The 19,302-nt window shown below is 38.6% G+C and overlaps 3 protein-coding genes across 6 annotated transcripts in view; 1 reads left to right on the plus strand and 2 right to left on the minus strand.

Moving 5' to 3' along the window:
• gdpd5b (glycerophosphodiester phosphodiesterase domain containing 5b) overlaps window positions 1–8,236 on the plus strand; it is a 37,465-nt gene extending 29,229 nt beyond the window's left edge. Inside the window, exons 10-18 of one of the 4 annotated variants that reach the window (XR_010914639.1) lie at window positions 940–1,090; window positions 2,018–2,239; window positions 2,437–2,594; window positions 2,689–2,836; window positions 3,607–3,689; window positions 4,522–4,536; window positions 6,067–6,179; window positions 6,437–6,723; window positions 6,921–8,236. Coding sequence is in view for 2 of the 4 variants with exons in the window: in XM_067507227.1 (XP_067363328.1) it covers window positions 940–1,090; window positions 2,018–2,239; window positions 2,437–2,594; window positions 2,689–2,836; window positions 3,607–3,689; window positions 4,522–4,536; window positions 6,067–6,179; window positions 6,921–7,000 (970 nt within the window). In the remaining 2 variants the exon portion in view is untranslated. The remainder of the gene's footprint in view (window positions 1–939; window positions 1,091–2,017; window positions 2,240–2,436; window positions 2,595–2,688; window positions 2,837–3,606; window positions 3,690–4,521; window positions 4,537–6,066; window positions 6,180–6,436; window positions 6,724–6,920) is intronic. The other 3 variants (XR_010914640.1, XM_067507227.1, XM_067507228.1) reach the window with 3 other exon arrangements.
• Window positions 8,237–8,389: 153 nt separating this feature from the next.
• Window positions 8,390–12,611, minus strand: hspa13 (heat shock protein 70 family, member 13). Its single transcript, XM_067507229.1, has 5 exons — window positions 12,305–12,611; window positions 11,840–12,180; window positions 11,275–11,488; window positions 10,852–11,019; window positions 8,390–10,578 (listed from the first exon to the last, which is right to left on the minus strand). The coding sequence occupies exons 1-5, from the start codon at window positions 12,327–12,329 to the stop codon at window positions 9,998–10,000; spliced, it is 1,329 nt and encodes a 442-aa protein (XP_067363330.1). The 5' UTR covers window positions 12,330–12,611; the 3' UTR covers window positions 8,390–9,997.
• Window positions 12,612–13,506: 895 nt separating this feature from the next.
• Window positions 13,507–19,243, minus strand: samsn1a (SAM domain, SH3 domain and nuclear localisation signals 1a). The gene is made up of 8 exons (XM_067508430.1): window positions 19,049–19,243; window positions 17,888–17,968; window positions 17,506–17,634; window positions 16,757–16,874; window positions 16,385–16,536; window positions 15,958–16,170; window positions 15,476–15,623; window positions 13,507–14,234 (listed from the first exon to the last, which is right to left on the minus strand). Exons 1-8 carry the CDS (start codon window positions 19,103–19,105, stop codon window positions 14,080–14,082), a joined length of 1,053 nt encoding a protein of 350 aa, XP_067364531.1. The 5' UTR covers window positions 19,106–19,243; the 3' UTR covers window positions 13,507–14,079.
• Window positions 19,244–19,302: the final 59 nt, after the last annotated feature.

Here is a 19,302-nt window from a genome sequence, read left to right on the forward strand (position 1 = left end):
AGGGGTGTACATGTTTCTGGGGAGCAGTTGTTGTGTGTCGTGTTATTGTCAGTAGACTCTCTCATACTCTGTGGGTGCAGTCTTTGTGCTGACCTTGTTCCCTGTACAGTCTTAAGGGAGGGGAATGGGTGTGTCATTGACTGCTGACAGGTGAGCTTCTGACTGCTGAGTAATTATACTTAATGACAGCCAGAGTGATGGCACCAGAACAGACCCACAAGAACAGTACACAATACACTGCATGTTTGTGCAGCCAGTTCCTTTTTACCAGTTTATTTTTGTTTAGTTGTTTCTCTTAAGGAATACATTTTTAGGATAGCTTAACACATACACACACACACACACACACACACACACACACACACACACACACACACACACACATACATACACACACACACACACACACACACACACACACACACACAAATGAAATTGTTTGTATTTATGGCTTTTATTAATAAATATAAAAAAAATAGGGGGGCTCTCTTTAGCTTGTTTCTCTTTGCGTCTAATAAATACTTCATTTGAATAATAATAAATCTGAGCATAACAAAAATGAGGCAATTCTGTATTTTGTATGTCAATGAGGTTACAGAAGTGCCTAACTGCCTACCCATGAACATTACTTTGCTTTAATGTAAAAAAAGTAGATGAGCTGTGCAGCTGTAAGAAAAGCATTTATGCTGCGAAGGGATAAGCCACGAGTGTGTGAAAGGTCCTAAAGCTGCTAATCAGAACTATTAAAAAAAAAAAAAAAAACTTCTTAAATAAAACATGGAAAATAATAATTTAAATGCAATTCAATTAATTCTTCGTCTCCACTTGATTCTGTGCATCTGGTATTTAACAGTGCTTTAATACCTCCTGCCTTTTGCCTTGTCCCCTTTTGTACTAATTGGCAACCTTAAAACTCAATTCCTCCTCCCTCATCACTAGTGTGGATGGAGTGCCTTTCCTGATGCATGACCTCACCCTACAGAGGACCACAGATGTAGAGAAGATTTTCCCTGACAGACAAATGGATGAAGCCTCATTCTTCAACTGGACAGATCTACGGCAGCTCAACGCAGGGCAGTGGTTCCTCAAGGTAGATTTCTAAAATGGATGAAATGTAGGAAATCTCTTTCTTTTTCTGAAGCCTTTGTGCTGTGATGTGACAGTGATTTGTATCTAATATCATTATCACACAGAGTCACCAGTGCTTATTGATCTTTTATGACGTCCTCCGCTTTCATCTTATTGCTGACATCTATTATTGTTTTATTGAGGCTCTTCTGCATGTAGAGTGAATCAAGGTCAACTAATGTGTCAAAATGATTTTCCACATGCTTGAATTGCATAACTATTGTGCTAAAACAAGATGAAAACACTGTACATATGTGCACTGTGCTTAAGTCCTTCTACATTACACACTAGTACACGCAACTTTTAAAGCTGTTTCCGTTCTAAATCACAATGTACTGTAGTTTAGTTTGGATTAAACTCAGTTTGTGTTTTAACAAAAGCATCTGTTAAATATTGGGATGCTCAGATTTGATGGGATCAGATAGCTGTGCTGCACATAGCCACTTGGCTGTTTCTCCTGCTCTGTCAGTATTTGTTTGAGTTACTTTCTCTGTGCTCACCCTCAGTCTATGTACATTACATGTTTGCACACTCACTTGATATTGCATTCCAATAAAAAGCCTCACCCCTTTGGAGCTTTTGCATAAAGTTATGAGTCATTGTCATATTCTTATTTGTACATGTCCAAACTTTTTACCGTATATATCCCAAATAAAAATAATAATGTAATGAAAAATTAAATCAAACCTTCCGAGTCAGAAAAGTGAAATGAAACAGATAATGGAAGATCTATTTTAAGAGCTCAAATAATCGTCGGTGTTCTGACAAGGAGTGAGGGTTTGGTGAAGCGAGAAAGAATGCGAAGGAATTGAGGAAAAACATTTCAGTTGTCTAAACACTCTACGCAGCACTATATTACCCTTTGATATATGTGTCTACTTTGTTTCAGAATGACCCCTTCTGGACCGTTCACACACTGTCTCCCCAGGAGAAGCATCTGATCGCCAACCAAAGTGTGTGCACCCTGGAGCAGCTTCTAAGGCTAGCCTCCTATCATAACAGCACAGTGGTTTTTAGGCTCAGTAGACCTCCACCAGAGCATCCCCGCTACCACAGCTGGATAAATGACACACTGCAGGCTGTGCACCAGTCTGGAGTTCCTCAGAGCCTAGTAGGTGTATAGGAAATAAACACTGGGTTAGCATTTTGTATACAAACATGGTGGGAAAATTTGAATATTATAAAATCGGCTTCATAAAGTAACTCATGATTCTTCCCTATTCCCGCTAATGTGATTTCAGCCTGCTTCATTTATGTTGGTTTAGCACACAAATGTCAATGTTTTTTACCCGTGTGTTTCGTGTGTAGGTAATGTGGACTCCAGATGAGCACAGAGCTCAGGTGAGACGACTGGCACCTGGCCTGATCCAGACCTCGGTGGACAAACTGACCCATGAAAGTCTCAGTCAGCACGGCATCAGGAGGCTGCTGCTCCGATACAACCAGGCCAGCACACAGGAAATCCGGTAGAAACACACACACACACACACACACACACACAGAGCAACAACAGTTTAAGATTCAGAAAATGTGTTTTTAAAAATGTGGGATTGGTTGCAGGAACTACTCAGAGAGCCAAATCCACCTCACTCTCTACACTGTCAACGAGCCCTGGCTGTACTCGGTGCTCTGGTGTAGTGGGGTGTCTTCAGTCTCGTCTGCGGCCCCACATATTCTCAAAAAGGTGCCTTACCCCATCTGGCTCATGGTAAATATCCATCACCACTGAATTACTTTTTCTTATTTGCTCGGAACCTCTCCATGCACTGCTGTATAGTTTTATTTTATAGATAGATTTCTTTCTTTTTCCCCCTCTTCTGTTAAGCTTCCTACCTAACAGCCACAACTATGTTGGTTTAAACTATCACTGACTGTCTTACAGGTTGAACCAGAAACGCTATCAGATTACAAATCACATGTGGAGAAAAACAAAAATGTTACTCTCTATTTAACATCTCATGTTAACGTTTATTTTACCTGCTATGCCCCATTAGCAAGGAGCACAGCCTATACATCTTTGCACTGGCTATATTGTATATTATTATATTGAATATTCCTTTCAGCTGCATGACTCAATTAGATTTGGCTTTACCATCTCAACAATGGCTACTGCTGTCAGCTGAACTCATTTACCGTGTTTATTTCCTGTACTAAATATGCTGTCCTGTTACTTTCAACGCATATCTGAATTCCCAGCACAGGAGAAAGATGAGCATCCTCACCGTTGCATATCCCGTAAAGCATGATTCACAGTTTTCTAGTGACATTAATTTACAAAAGTATTATGTTCGGCAGGCAGCCACTCTACCAACTGAGCAACTGCCGCCCTTATTGTACATATCATTCTGCACAGTTAAAGTGCTGTGCTTATCACTAAACATTGTTGTTGCCCTGTAGCACCGCCCAGTGGTGGAGGACAAAATGCCACGTGCTCCAGAAAAATTCAGACTTGTTAAACATAACTGTGTGTCTTTCCAGAGACCAGATGAATACTGTCTGATGTGGGTGTCTGCAGAACTCCTCTCTTTTGCTGCAGTCGTAGGAATATTCATTTTCCAGAAGTAAGTACACTCTCTTATTGATGTAACTGTTTTGATTATATTGAGTGCTGGCACAAGAGTTAACCTTTGTCCATCTTCTTTTTCTGCTGGTGGATGAAGAGGAAAGTAAAAGCTTCTCTTTTCTTTACTGTGTGCCTGTCCTGTTGGGGGTTCTTTCACACCCTAACACACATGAGCCCATTTAGCAAATTGCTGCTAATTAACAAGCATCCTTCCCAACATGTCTGACTCAGTGTCACACATTTACTTAGTAGACATCATTAAAATAAGAGCTCATGCATAATTATGCTGTCCCTTCCCTTCGTTTTATTTACTTTTCAATGGTTGTGCCTGTAATGAGCTTGGAAATGGCACATGAATTAGTTGTTGAGGAACATTTGTATTTGGTTTTAGAAGCTATTAGGATGTATTTATTCCACTGTTCTCCCCCATCCTACCTCTGTTCTCTCAATCAGTGGAGACAGAAGATGTAGTTTGTATGAGCATAAGTCTTCTCTTGAATTAAGTGTCTAAACCCTTCACTTTTCACCAGTATTTCTCCTGCTCCTGTTGGGGAGTGTGCTGCTTTTCTTTGGGATAGATGGCCTTTCCACCTTTCATCTGGGATGGAGGGCAGTGCTCTCTTTTTCTTTGTTATCACAGTCCGGTGCAGGTTTGCTCTGCTTGGCTGAGCTCTTCAGTAGCTTCTGCTTCTTCTAAACTGACCTCTCTTGTCTCCTGCTTTCTTTTGTCCCTTTTAATCCTTCTGCCTCTCCTTCCTCGTCCTCTCTCCTCTGCCTGATGTGCATGTTTTTCTCCTCCTCCTCTGCTGCATTCTGGCATCTTCTCTCAGCTATCACATGATCAGGTAACTGGGTCACTTCTTCTGACCCAAAGTCCCCTTTCTCTTCATTCTCTTTCTGTCTTTTACTCTTGTATCCATAGTGTTTTCATTTGGAAGATTCTTTGCCTTGTCTCTGTTTTTGTTGTCACTCTCTTTATTGTCACATTTATCTCCATCAGGTTTTTTTCTCAACCTTACATTAACTGTCTTTTATTTTATTTTTTATTTATTTTTTCCTCACTTCTGTCTCACCTGAATCATTGTACTGCATTACTGGCACTTTGTTCTTATTCAGTCCATAGTGAGAAAGGACAAACTATCCAAAGCATTAAGTCCTAAATGAGTTCTTAAATTTATTGTCCATGTTATTAAGCCAAACCACTAAATGTCCAAAATGAACTATGGAACCCATCAATCAGGCAAAGTGCCTCGGGGTTCGCTTTTATTGAAACTGAAGTCTTGCTTGTTTGCATTTCTCTTTCTAAATGCCTCTCTTAGTCCTAATATATTGAATCCAGTGCTTTTGGTTAATGTAATTGAAATCAAAGCTGTTTGCATTCAATCAGAGGCACAGTTTTCACATACAGAAAATTGATTCCTTTGACTCTACTGATAAACAAATCTAACAGAGCTAGAGAGCTTTTTTTTTTTTTTTTTGGCAATATATAGGTATTATATTTGTAAGTTATATGTATTAACTTACAGTTTGTCTTTAATAGCGTAAAAGTGGTCAATTGTTATGATTCATTATAAAGTATTTGAATACATGTACAGGACATGCAGGAAAAAGACTTAATAAAAATAAATATGTAAATAAAATATTTCTTTGTGCATTCCACACACTAAAAGTAGTAAAATATGAAAACATGTGGTGCTATTTTCTAATACACCAAACACTTCACAAGTTACAAGTTTATTAATGCCTATCAATTAATTTATAATTGCTAAATATTTTAAATATAAGCTATTAATAAAGATAATTTTAGTGTTGCTAAACTATTAAGATCCCGACTAATTGTCTCATACTCTGTAGTCGGATTAAAGAATCTAAACAAAATCTTTTTATTAGAAAATCCATAACATTTAGTGATGGTGAACATTTATAATTACATTATTAATTACTTTTTCACCAAAGAAAAGATTTACAAACGTGCCAACTTGGAATTTATTTTGTTAAAATAGTCAACAACTACAAACTACTACAACTACAAAATGATATCCATTTCTTCCTTAAAGCACTTTAGTATGTTAACAAGCAAATGTGCAAATTGAGATCTATATGATTCATTTAATTTCGAAAGAGAGTTGCTTTTATAACAAATTTTTAAATCAAATATTGTTACATTGAATTTATATGAGGTGTCTTCCCAAAGAAGTACTCCATGTTTTTTGTTGTATAGAACTACTAAACATAGAGTACTTCCATAAATACATATAATATCACTCTATTGACCTAAACTTCAGTCTGATCAGCCTATTGCGAGCAAAGGAAGCCGTAATTAGTTATATCCTTACTTGCCTCATTGTGGTTTCTGATGTCATGATGACTTGCAGGTATCGGATGAGTGGTATGCGCAGCTACAACCCTGAACAGATCATGCTGAGTGCTGCAGTCAGCAGGTCCAGTCGAAACATCAACATCATGAAGGAGAAACTTATCTTTGCTGGTAAGGCCTATGCATAGTTATGATGTTTTCAAGCTCTGTTGTATAGTGTGCCACTGTTTTTGTTTTTGGGCTTATGAACTGAAAAACAAGTTCCTCTTTTTCTAATTTACATTTCATTGACTGATTTCCAAAACAGTTGGAATGAGCTATTTTTGAGTTTCAGGTGCCCAACTAGCATGTCACTCCATCCCAGCATGCATTTGCCTGAGTGTCTGTGAACGTTCTCGTTCCTCCTTTCCCTCTCTTCCATGTTGAAGGTCAACCTCATTAGCTGCCTCCATCCTTCGTGTGTGATGTGCACCACCTCATATTCATCCTACCTCCTCTCCATCTCCCCTGCCAGCAGTGACTTCTTCCTTTAACCCGTGCGTCCGTTGCATCGCTCATTGCCTGCCACCTCTCTGCCCGTTTCCCCCCTTCTACCTTTCATCCATCCACTCATGCAAATCTTATCCTCAATCCTCCCATTGAAGACACCCTCATGTCTAGGGAGCTTATAGATACCCCAGTCTGCCCAGGCAGGCTCTAGTACTGGGAGTCAAAGGTAAGTCAATTCAGTTCAATCTGTCCAGCCTACTTCATTTATTCATTCATTCATTCATTTTACAAAAAATGTTGTGCTCTTACATCTTTACTTTATTTAATTACTAAACTAGGAAGAGGGTTGAATGCAGACTGGGGCAGTTAGAATATGCTGTGTTAGTCTACTAACACTTTCTTGTATCCTTTGGCACCATCTAGAGGTGAGAAATGGAGTTGGCAGTGCTGAGGAGCTGTATGCAGACAATGGCTATGACTGCTACACCAATCGGGGCATGTGACGCAGCCTGTATGAATCTGCTGTAGTGAGATGGAGACAGCAGCATCATTCCAGTTTAATTCAGTGTGTCCTCCTTCTGTCTGGCTGATTATCTGACAGAAAGACAGGAAACAACCACCCATTTGCTATGTGTACATTCTGTAAATACTTTTTGTCAGCTGCTTGTCACACATACTGTTACATGAGACTACACGCACTTTTTGATAAAATTTACCAAAACTGTTGCCTGCTCCTCACACATCCAAATGTCTGAGGCCTCCATCTGCATTACCGGCTTGCTTCTTTTAAAGAGGAGTTTCTGAATTCCTTACTTTCACGCAAATTTCCCAAAGCAATTTCTTTTAAGCACTGTATATATTCTTAGCGATATTTCAGGTGATATCTTTATAAGGATTTTTATGAGGCTTTATAGTAATATGAGGCAAAAATCTTACAGCTTGTTATACTCCTGCATTCTGTCAGCACTGTCGCTCATAGTAGTATTGACATTGATATTTATATTTAAAAAGAAAAACAACCACAAACAAAACGAAAAACAAGCAGTTTACAGAAGTCCTGCCTTCCCCTCCGGGTGAATTATTCACATGGTGTTTTTAAACTAATTTTGATTGAGGAATGAATGCGCCCCATTCAAGCCTTCTTTTGATCAATGCATGTAACTGCAATGATCATATGAAATGACTTGTGTGAGCTGTGCTCCCAGTGCAACTAGAATAACTAGTGACAATGGTTTGAAGAGATGTTTTTTCCTTTATATGGCTCATAAGAACATTTTGGGGTAGTTTTTAAGATGTGTATCTTTATGGCTGAGAATTTTTTTTTTTTATTATTTTAAGCCTGCGTGCAGTGCTATGTTGAGTGTCGCTGTATATAAAAGGTAAATTAATGGCACATGCTCCAGCCAACTAAAAATTACATTTGAACAATGTGACATTTAAATAATGGTAGAAATAGCAATGGTCTGGTCATGAAGGAAGTTTTTCCTACACAGCCTATTGCAGTTAAGTCTGTACTATTTTAGTGTTAATAAACAAAATTTATCTAAGTGTTGGTTCATGGTGTAAAACACCGCTGTAAAATAAATTAAGTGGGTGCTAAATGTGAAAATAAAACGCATTGAAGGGATACTAGAGGTATTATAACGAGCAGCACAAGGTCGAATTGTGTGCTCCCTTATGTGTTCTATGTTGTCTTTTATTGTTACTGCTCCTCAGAAATAAACTTTAAAATCTTCAAATACTGTTGTTTCATTGATTCCAATCAAAAAGCCATTCTTGCAGGATATATTAATAGATGTTATTGCAGAGTGGATCTTGATGCAACATGCACTGAAAAGTGCATGAAGTATCTTGTGTACAAAATGTTAGTTTTTCACAAAATAAACAATGTATAAAAGCTGAGAAATCTACTTTTTAATAGCCTGAAAAGACAACAGATTTAATCCTCATGTAGGTTGCTAAACTAACTTTATAACTTGCAATACAAAAATAGTTTTCTCTTTTCACTCAACATTTGAAATTATTTGTTACAATATTAAAAACAAAATTCTAAAACATGACTCTTCACATGAAGAGTTTCAACATGGAAACATTTGAGGAAAAAAAAAAATCACATTTGGTAAAAGTTGTGATACTATAAAGGAATCTGGGTATCTTAAGTTCTTAGTCCAGAGTTTTGTTTTGCAAGATTTAAACTTAAGGAATAGTTTATTCACAAATTTCATTTTACAGTCTTCACAATAACCAGTTGACACTCGCCCAGAATGTGCCTCAGTCTCATCACAATACATTTTTGAACTAATTTTTCAAATTTCCAGTTCTTTACCAATGTCAAACCATGTATCCAGTTCAGAAAACATCCCAGATGCGATAGTAGCACATTTTCACAATGCACCATTAAGCAAGGCTTGGTCCTTTTATGGGACTACCAAAGTTGATCTCCGTACATTTAGGCAGCAAAGCAAACTCATGCTGCACAAGTGTTTGTACTGTGTACGTCATTTCCATTTACATAATGCATTCTCTAAGTTTACAAACTTATGGAAGTCATCAAAGTGCTGAACATGCTTCCACTTCTCTAAGCAGAAAATAATTCAATCGTATAATTTTTAAGGAAGGGGTAATGCTTTACAGTACTGTGTGAACATTAAGGCTTTCTCTGACATTAACCACTCAGTAGGTGCGGACTCACCAGCACACACTACATACAAGGCGATTAGCTTGTATTGCTTTTTTTTTTTTTTTTTTTTTAAATCAATTGTGCGGATCTTCATCTTTACCATGAGCTCTTCCTCTGACCCAGTTACTTCCAGTGGACATAAATTAATCTCTGAGACTCCGTGCAAACAAACATGTAAAGGCCTCTGTCTGAACCACTTGTTCACAAAATAGCAGCTTTCAGAAAAGGCACAAACACACAGTATGTTGATGGAAATACTTAAAAAAAGTAACACATGGACACATATACACTCATACAGCCATACTGTTAACAGGAATAAATAAATAAATAGCTCAAATTGTACTGGCTAGTCTTTAAGTCCTTTAACCAAATGGCTGTTCCCTGAATTGAACACCATTGAAAAAAATCTATCACATAAGCATTATTGCTGATGCTCAATAGATCAGCAGATGACATGACAGAGAATCTTCTCACTGTGCCATTTCTGCTGAAACTTGCCCAACAAAAGCAGCTGTTACTTTAACAATGAGACCAGCACTTTTGTGTAACACAGTACCTGTACATCAGAGAGGAATGCTGGTATGTTTCCATATATGACAAGTGCTTTTTCTGTTAACACCATTGCTCACAAACAAGGACACAGAAGAGCTGATTAAACCTATTAAATGTCTTGTGTGTCTTCATTTATGTGACAGTCATTTTTGTTGTGCATTTTTCTTAAACTGCAGAAATTAAATTAAGCACATTAGAGAAGCATAAAAACAGAAATTTGTGGCAAGTGTCAGTGGCATCACTTTTATCTTAATAACCTTGTTAAAGATTAGCTGAAGTTCGTCTTGCGTAGGTGTCTGTTGGGGATTTCTATAGCGCTCACTTGTAGAGGCCAGGAGCCGCCCATGATCCCTGCTTGAATCGCCACACCTGTAACCACAGCCAGGTCGGGGTCTACTGATGTGTTGGGGTTTTTCCCAAAGTATTCGGTGATCAGCCTCCTGATCCGTGGTATCCTGGTGGACCCACCAACCAGAACAATCTCATCCACATCCTCTTTCTCCAGGTGACCCTCAGCTAACACGGTCTTGACAGGAGCCAAAATCTTCTGGAAAAGATCCTCATTGAGCTCCTCAAACAGCTTGCGAGTGAGCACTGCCTGGAAGAGAACTGGAGCAGGAGCAGAGTATTCAGCTGTCTCAGAGCTGCTGTGGGTATGAAGGTGCAGAGGCACCCTGATGGTGACATTGGGGTGGACGGTAAGGTTGAGCTTAGCAGCTTCCACGGCCTGCCTGAGATGGTGGATGTCCTCTTTGAGGGTGGGTGGGATGCCAAACTGTTGTCTCACCTGCTCTGTGGTGTACTGGAGCAATCGCTGGCTAAAGTCTTGGCCTCCAAGCTTGTTATTTCCTGCAAAAATCATCATCCACACAATGTTAGTGTTGCACTCAGAGACAGCACTTGAGAAAGCAGAGGAAAACTGCTGTAATGTTAGAAACCATGTAAAAGTTATGACCCCATATTATTTTTACTGTTGAATTAAATTCAATAATAAGTAAGACAGCACACAATAAAATATGTTTAACTGTTGCAGGTACTGCCTAACAAAAGGTGAAGCGTCTATTTTAGACATTGAGCTCATATCACTTTCCATCTGTTTCATTGAACCTGTGAATCACCCACCTGCCATGGCTCTGGTAAGGAACATCCCTCCCTGTTTGTTAAGCAGAGACACGTCCAGGGTACCCCCACCGAGGTCAACAACCAGGACGTTAAAGACGTCTACTTTGTGCAAACCATAAGCCATGGCTGCAGCCGTGGGTTCATTGATAACGCGTAGGATCTCCAGGCCTGCAAGACAGCAACAGGGGAGTCAGTGTGCATATTAATCCAGGTACATTACCAATGTAGTTTACAGGGAAACGTGGCTATTGTTGAACTTCAATTACATTAGAATAGATGTTAAAAGTTTTTTACACATGGTAATGTAATGAGACAAATGGGGTTAACGTACAACAGGCATGCAACAAATTTTTAACCTCAGGTGCCTGATCAAATGACAAATCACAACATGTAACATAAATGTATAATTATTAGAGAACTGACCAGCGAGGTTTGCAGCCCTAACAGTGTAGTTCCTCTGTCTCTCGTCAAACTCTGCAGGCACTGAGATGACAGCTTTCTGGATGAGCACACCAAGCTGTCGCTCAGCCATTTTCCTCATCTTCAGCAGCAGCCTGGAGCTGATGAACTCTGGGCTCACAGTGAAGGTATGGTTAGTGGAGATCACAAATTCGGCACTTCCGTTGTTGTTGACGACCTGGAAGAGAGGCAAAGACGGAGAGGAAGGAGAGATTACAAAAACTGAGAATAAATAATGGATAATATATAGCCACGATTTGTTATTTGTTAAGTACAATAAGCAGAAAACATGTAAGGATTCTGAGATCATTTAGGTTTTCTACTTTGTAGAACTTCGCGCGTTTTTTTAATGAAAACGAAATAATATAGTCTACTAAAGAAACTCCAAATGTTGACTATTGAACAATCCTTATCACCCCCTCACCGCCAACCATAGTGGAGTTCTAAATTAAATAAAGTGGTAATAAACCTCCGTGACTGGAGAACACAAAGTCGACTATCACATCCCCCGCTCACCCACTAAGCCCACCTTAAACGGGTACCGAGCACTCTCCTGCACCAGGACCTCCGGGTCAACTATCTTCCCAATGAACCTCTTGGCATCGTAGATGGTGTTTTGAGGGTTACTGTCGGCCAGATCCACAGCTTCATGTCCAGCAATCACCGCAGTGGTGGTGAACGAGACGGCGCTGGGGATGCTCTTCCTCCCTTCCTCATCTGCTATTACCTCCACCTCCCCGCTACCTGGGTGGAAGACTCCAACAGAGCAGAAGGTTGTTCCCAGGTCCAGGCCGATGACTTTAGGTTTAGGGGGAGGTAGGTACTGCTGGCCCAGATAACCAGCGAGGAACAGGGCTAGGATAACGGAGCCTGTGGCAATGTAAAAACACACGCATCAACATAACAGCTGGAGCGAACTCAGTTAGCTTGGGTTACATGTTAGCCGCCAGTCAGCGGCTAATTGCTGGGGGAAATAAACTGCCATTTAACTTACCAATCATAGAAATTTCTCCTGACATCGTCACACACTGTTACGAAAGTCACCCACCAATTAAAATTCACAAAATCTCGCTGAACTGCTTCAGTTTGCTGTTAACCGGTATCCGTCTTTGACAGCTGTGTAGTACGAAGCAGGGAATTTTCAGAGTACACGACAAAGTACACGTCAACGTTTCTTTGCTCCCTGTCAGTGCTGGGTAATGTAGTTAACGGCACTGACCCTCGACGCCCGCGATAGCACAGCACAAGTTTTCACTTTACTACAGTTCCCTTCAACACTAGCTGCGCCGTAAAATGTAAACACGAACGAATGTCTCGTGACGTATCTAGACAGCGCCAGCACAGCCGAGGTGTTAAATAAAAAAGAGTGAATATTAATTATAATGATAATAATAAAAGCTGGTTTAGCAGAATGTGGAATTGCAAAACAACAACTGTGCCTATGACAGTAGGAACATTAGGTACTATTTATTTTGCTTTTATCTGTACGGCGACATGAAGGCGACTATAAATAAAATGTGTTCTTCTTCTTCTTCTTCTTCTTCCTTCTAATTCTTCTAATTCTTATTATTACAAAAAAAAAAAAAAAAAAAAAAAAAACTCATTCTGAACCTGAACATGCTCCCGGGCTATCCATCAGTTACTGAAGTACACTGCGTTTATGGGCACTGCACTAGTCCGTCAAAAGATGCGTGCGTAAAGTATTCTGAAATCCGACCACCGCAGTTAGAAATGTGAGACGATGTTAACAATCAGGCGCCAACAGAGACAAACATTCACACCTACGGGCAATTTTAGAGCGAACAATTAACCTAACACGCACGTCTATGGACTGGGAGGGAACCGGAGTACCCGGAGGAAAAACCCACGGGGAGAACATGCGAACGTCACACAGAAACGACAAGGTGGTTCAGGAACGTGAACCCGCAACTTTATAGCTGTGAGGCGGCAGTTCTAACCACTCCAACATAATAATAATAATAATAATAATAATAATAATAATAATAATAATAATAATAATAATAATAATAATGTTATTATGTTGGATAATATGTTGGATTATTATTACACTAATTATTATTATTAATAATAATAATAATTATTATTATTATTGTTGTTGTTTTTTGTTAGTATTGTTTTACATTTATGGATATATTGGGACATTTATGCAGTGTTTAAAACAATTCTGACAATATATTTTTTAATTATTTCATATTTATTTAACTTTATTTACAAAAAATTAGCACACATGCAGTGTTTTTCTCTGTCACTTACACACACACACACCCACACACACACACACACACATTTTTCTGTACAGTACATATTGGCAGTTTTTGAAAAACATTTCAAAATCAAAAAATGTTGAACTGAAATGAGTCATGAGGAAGGTAAAATGATCTAGCTATGATAAATAAAGGCTTTGTAAGTATAATTTCTGAAGGAGTTTAGGTGCAATAAATATAGGTAAAACATATTTTACAACATAAAAAAAATAGGAGGAACTTCCAGAAAGCAAAGTTCTCCATTATTATCTTAAGAAAGTGACAAATTGATAAGACGACAAGTAGAATATAGGTTGTTCTTCTTGTATCATAGTTCAAACATCCTAAGTTTTTGCTAGCTTGTGGCTAAATTGTTGCAATGAGGGATAACATAACATTTTAAAATAATTAATTTAAAAATTTTGAACCCATTTGCTTCAAAGTCACAAGAAAACACAAATTTAGAATTCTAAATATCAACATTTCCATCTGATAAATGAGCACATTAGGAATCAGCAGCATCTGTGAGCTGCTCTACATCTTCTTTGATGTCTGCACATTCTGATGGGATGAAGCAGCCTGAATCTCTAGGACAGTCACTGTCTTCTTCCTGAGGACTGTGGGGGGGCTTGTGCTCCTCCGAAATTCTGACATCATTACCTGTGGCCACAAAGCAGATGGAATTTAGTAAAATGGTATATTATTACAAGTTTCTGTTTCCAACCACATAAAAAGTAATTAAAATATGTTCCATTTACTCATTGGAAAGTAACCTTTCTAATTAACTTAATTAGATGCAAATGCTGATTGTCTAACCATTAATTTGATTAATTGCTGCTGATGACGGCTGTTGTTGCTAGCAGTGATGTGAAAACATCTGTGATTTTTGTTGACTTTAACTAAATAACCCAAATACTAAAATAACCTTTGCAGATGTGACCCAGTAAAATGTGGAACAAGAGTTCGCAACAGTCCTGCCCGAGTTATATATTTCACTCGCAGAATAAACATTTTGAGTTAACTTTCCGTAGTAGTTCTACCTCACTGACAGATGTTTGTAATACTGATGTCCAGGTCGCCAAAGCACTAACGTAATGGAGTTCAGCTTGATTAAATTACACGTCATGTGAGTCAACAAGCTTGGCAGACAGCAGCCATTGCCATCTGTTAAGTCACACTGTCACCCAAATAGAACAAAAATTACTATGATCTTTAATTTGCCTTGTAAACATTGCTGCTGTAACAACCAATAAAACCCGAACATACAAAATGAAACAGTCGGTTTATGCTGTTCCTTGTTCACAATGGAATTCAGTTTTGTTTTTATCCATGCACGGCTCTGGTAAGCCTTCTGCTTGAAGACATCAGATTACAGGAACACCTTCTGTTCTCTTAAGCACTTTCTATCTGAGTAACAGGAAATAACAGATGAACCTCTCATGTATGCAGCATGTTTCTTTCTATTCAGTATTGTACAAATGTCTCAGCTCTCATCTGCTGTTTAATACTTAAATTAATTTTTCCAACCATAAAAAAATATAATCAATTCATCAGCAGTTTACCAAATATTTTCCTAAAAGTGTCTGGAATTTGTCTTTTCATTATGGGGCTAAATCATAAAGTTTATACTTTTTCTTTTTAGTATAATAAAGTGTAATTTGACATGAAAGTGTTGATCTTGTTGGAAGGTTTTGTTGAATACTCAGTTTTAATTGGCAGATGCTGTGTCACACAGGTGTGTCACCTTGAATCAGTATCACTCTAATTAGCACCACCTGGTCCCACAAAGCTTTATTAATGCAGGGGGAAAACACTTAGCTAAATTGTGCTTTACTGAGATTTCCACAGGATTCTTTTTTACAATATAGTCTGATAGACAGATAGTTTAGTATGCTGCTGACCTTCTGTGTAGCGGCATTCAGCAGCAGCAAGTAGCCTTTGTCTGTGCTCAGGATCTTTGACGTTCAGCTCTATCAGGTGTTTCTCCTGCAGGTGCATCAGGTCATCCACTGTCTCGTAACCATTTAGCAGCAAGGCAGAGGCATATTCCTGCAACAACAACAGCATTACCTTAAACATGCTGTACTGTGAAAAAAAAAAATAAATGTGGTCTACATTCAAGTGATAGACACACATTTACATTTTCATATTTTAAGTTCCTACACATTAAGTTTTAGATCATGTGTGATAACATATTTAAAGTGGTACTGTATTTGTTTTTGTTTTTCTTTTAGTAGCAACATATCAGCAGTAAGTTTAGAATTATTTTGCTGAATTTTCAGCAGTTGACCTTCTGAACTATCTCATCATAATCAAAACTAAAAAGTAATGTCGCCAGAATAAAACAAGTGAGTATTTCCAGGTGTATGATTCCCATCCCCACCTTGAGATTCAGTCGTTCAAGAAACTCCAGTAATGTTTTAGGTCGAGGCCTTTTGCTGAGCTTCTGTTGTCGGATCTTGGGAGCTTCCTCCTCTTCCTCCTTCTCCACTAAAACATCTACATAGATGAACTTGAAGTTGCCCACTTTATTATTCAGCATGCCTGTCCAGATGCCCATTGGAGGCTTACTGATGATGTTGATAATGTCACCCACCTAGGCCAAAAATATAATGAAAGGTGTTAAGTAGAGTTTATCTTTTTATTTTGTAATTCATGTTCATGTTTTCACGTCTGGTCTGGAAAACCTCTCATTTGTGTTTAAAATCAGTTTTAAAGTTATAGATCCTTTATTGACATTGCATCAAGTACAATGGAAAATTCATTTCCACAGTTGTAATGGTTGTTAGCAATGTGGTTTTTACTTTTACCTTGAGTTTGAGGGAGTCTGTGTCATACGGACTGGGAACAAAGTCTGTGTGGACACGAGCTCTGCCACAGAACTGTCCTTGGTAGGATCCGTCCTCCTCCAGCCTCAGACTGTCTCTCTGCCCAGAACCATTAGACTCACTGATTACACCACCTAAACCAACAAATAACCCACACACCAAAGTATGATTACTGTCCTGGTGAAGACACCACCAAATTCAATCAAATCATCTGACTTATATTGTAACCTTTAGTGAAATTACTTATATTATGCAGTGCAAAAACATCAGAAAGGTATTCACCATGTGTGCTAAAACAACCAAGTACTCTTTGGTCCATGGCATACAGTGTATGCAGAAGGTGCAGATACTTACTAGAAGAGCTCTGGCCACTATAGAGACTCTCTAGGGAGTTGTGTGGCTTTGCAGAACTTTTCTCAGGGGCATGACTGCCCTCTGTCTCTGCCTCTGGATCTTTGTCTGTGTCATCACCCTGGGATGAAAAAAGACAGTTTTAATTTATCAGGCAGGTAAAACAATATAAACCAACCATATAATCATAGATGAAATGTGTGCACATGTCTGTAGACTGATCAACCAAGTCCATTTGAAAGTCCAAGGCAACTAGGACTTAAATGATCTTAAACTAAAACTAAAACAGTAAGCTTCAGGTAGGGATGTAGGATGTGAAAGACAGAGACTCAAATGTTTCCTTTTATCTCTGCATCTGTCTTACAGTAAAACGCAAAACTGCAAGAAGACACTTTTCAGTGTAGGTCAGAGTGAAGCGTATCATTTAAACACTGTCAGCAACAGCGTCATAGTTGAGGATGTGGGTTTAGAACCGATAAAAGTGATACGATTCTTGAGAAACACAGCGCAGGTTTGCTTTGAGTGCGGACTTTTATTCAGCGTGGCAAATATAGAGGGGTTTTTTGATCATATGTGTAAACAAATTTTTGCTTGGTTTACATGAAAGTGTAACCAGTACTTGTGAATTACTGATATATCTGTACTAATAGGAGATAAGTGTGTGTGTGTGTGTGTGTGTGTGTGTGTGTGTGTGTGTGTGTGTGTGTGTGTGTGTGTGTGTGTGTGTGTGTGTGTGTTTTTCAAAAACTCACCGTTTCCTCAGAGAAGGACTTAACATGGTTTTTGCCCATTTTTCTGCGCATGGTCAGTGAAATTGCCTTCATCTTCTTCCCAAGTCCAGCTGATTTGTTTGGGTCTTTACTATCACATTCTTCTGTGATCTGTGTGCAGAAAGTTGTTTTAGTACTTGAAGTATGGTAAAGTGCATTACTTCCTGAGAAACACAGGGTTTTTCCCCAGTTGTTTTTAAAAACACCTTAAACTATTGTTAAAAAATATTTGCCCATTAATTACAGAAAAATTCTGAATGCAAATGTTTCTGTCCAGTGACTTTACATTTGACCATTAATTTGTGAAGTTGTGAAGCTTCCTACAAAATTTGCATTCATATAAAATAAAAATAAATCTACTAACCAAGGTTGATCCTTTTTCTTCTGGTTTGGCTTGAGTTGAATGATGCCTGAGACCCTCAAATCTGCCAAAGCTTGTAGAGCGCTGCAAGAAAAATTGACAACTGCTGTGGTTTGTGATGCAAAGTTCAGCATTATTACCTAACATGATTTCATTGTGTTTGTCACGTTGACTCATGGCTCAAATGTCCTTAAAAATCTGCTACATCTTTCCAGTGTATTCGGCTTTCTGTTCAGAATGGATACCAAACTGTTCTTAATTGTTTGTCAAATATATGTTTAAAAAACTTGAAGTTGAAATTAAAGCACCAATGTAACTTGTGTATATGCAACAAACGTCTGGTCTGAGTGTTTTGAAATGAAAACTTCTAACACACAAGAAGAACATTTGCGGTCATGTTTTACATCATGTCCAGACGCAGCAATAATAACCACTGTTTCCATAGAAGAGCACTATCAAACTTGCCAGCATTCAAAATTAATGAATGCATAAATAAACCTTTTCCATCCTCATAATCCTGGTTACATGCACTCAGAGTTGCTTTACTCTGGCTCAATTTTAATTCTTTCCTCTTTTTTTCAATTTTTCATAAAACTAAAGGTCATTATAATCTCTCACAATCTCCCTGCCATCTCCAGAGGAGAGCACCAAATAATTATATAAATGAATAATCCCTGGAAATCCTGGTTAAATACAAGCTGGATACTCCTAGACAGCCGTCTGTGGCTTGATTTAATGCAGTGTCGCCTGTTTGACTGATAGACCCAAATTTTACTCCACTGTGCACAAATACAGCAGCAGAACTGGAAGGTTGTTTATTGTCATTCCCGAATACACTGAACTGTACAAACATGGACAGAACATCACCTCACAGAGCATCAACTACCCTTTGAATGTTCATTCTGTTATGATGAATTAGGTTCAATATAGTAACTACATCTACAGCCAACACAAACCTGCACAGTAGATTTCCCTTTCTAACACTGATTTCTGTTTCTCTCTTGCCTCTTCATTTGAATTAAATATGATTAAACTTTAATTATATGGCACCAATGCACATTAAGCTCATCTCAATCTGTGAATATACAGATTTCTAAAGAAAGTTCAACAAACCCCCTTTAGGAAGCAATTGACAATTCATTTCTTATTTAGATTTTCACCTACCTTTGGTTTGCTGCTCTTTGCTTTGTCTGACACATTGGATGCTGTCCTCTGTAACATTTTCTGCTGTTTTCAAGTTACTGTCGAATCTCAGTGCTTGTTTCTCTTTTTCTTTAACCCTCTCTCCTGACAGTGAACTGTTAACTAACACAGGCGCTGGCCTGGCTGATGGCCTGACTGACTGACTGACTGGCCCACTTCCTTACGACACACAAGATGTGACAGGATGTGAGGCAATTGAGATTGTGGTTCGTTGC

This window comes from Channa argus, chromosome 6 (assembly GCF_033026475.1).
Source record: "Channa argus isolate prfri chromosome 6, Channa argus male v1.0, whole genome shotgun sequence".
In the NCBI taxonomy this organism is placed as follows: domain Eukaryota; kingdom Metazoa; phylum Chordata; class Actinopteri; order Anabantiformes; family Channidae; genus Channa; species Channa argus.

Coding starts and splice junctions, on each gene's coding strand:
- hspa13 (XM_067507229.1), bottom strand. CDS start 12,329: ATGTCAGGAGAAATTTCTATGATTG. Junction 12,181..12,304: donor AGGAGAAATTTCTATGATTG/GTAAGTTAAATG, acceptor ACATTGCCACAG/GCTCCGTTATCCTAGCCCTG. Junction 11,020..11,274: donor TAGGGCTGCAAACCTCGCTG/GTCAGTTCTCTA, acceptor GCTGTCTTGCAG/GCCTGGAGATCCTACGCGTT.
- samsn1a (XM_067508430.1), bottom strand. CDS start 19,105: ATGTTACAGAGGACAGCATCCAATGTGTCAGACAAAGCAAAGAGCAGC. Junction 17,969..19,048: donor CAAAGAGCAGCAAACCAAAG/GTAGGTGAAAAT, acceptor TTTTTCTTGCAG/CGCTCTACAAGCTTTGGCAG. Junction 16,537..16,756: donor TAGTGGCCAGAGCTCTTCTA/GTAAGTATCTGC, acceptor TTGTTGGTTTAG/GTGGTGTAATCAGTGAGTCT.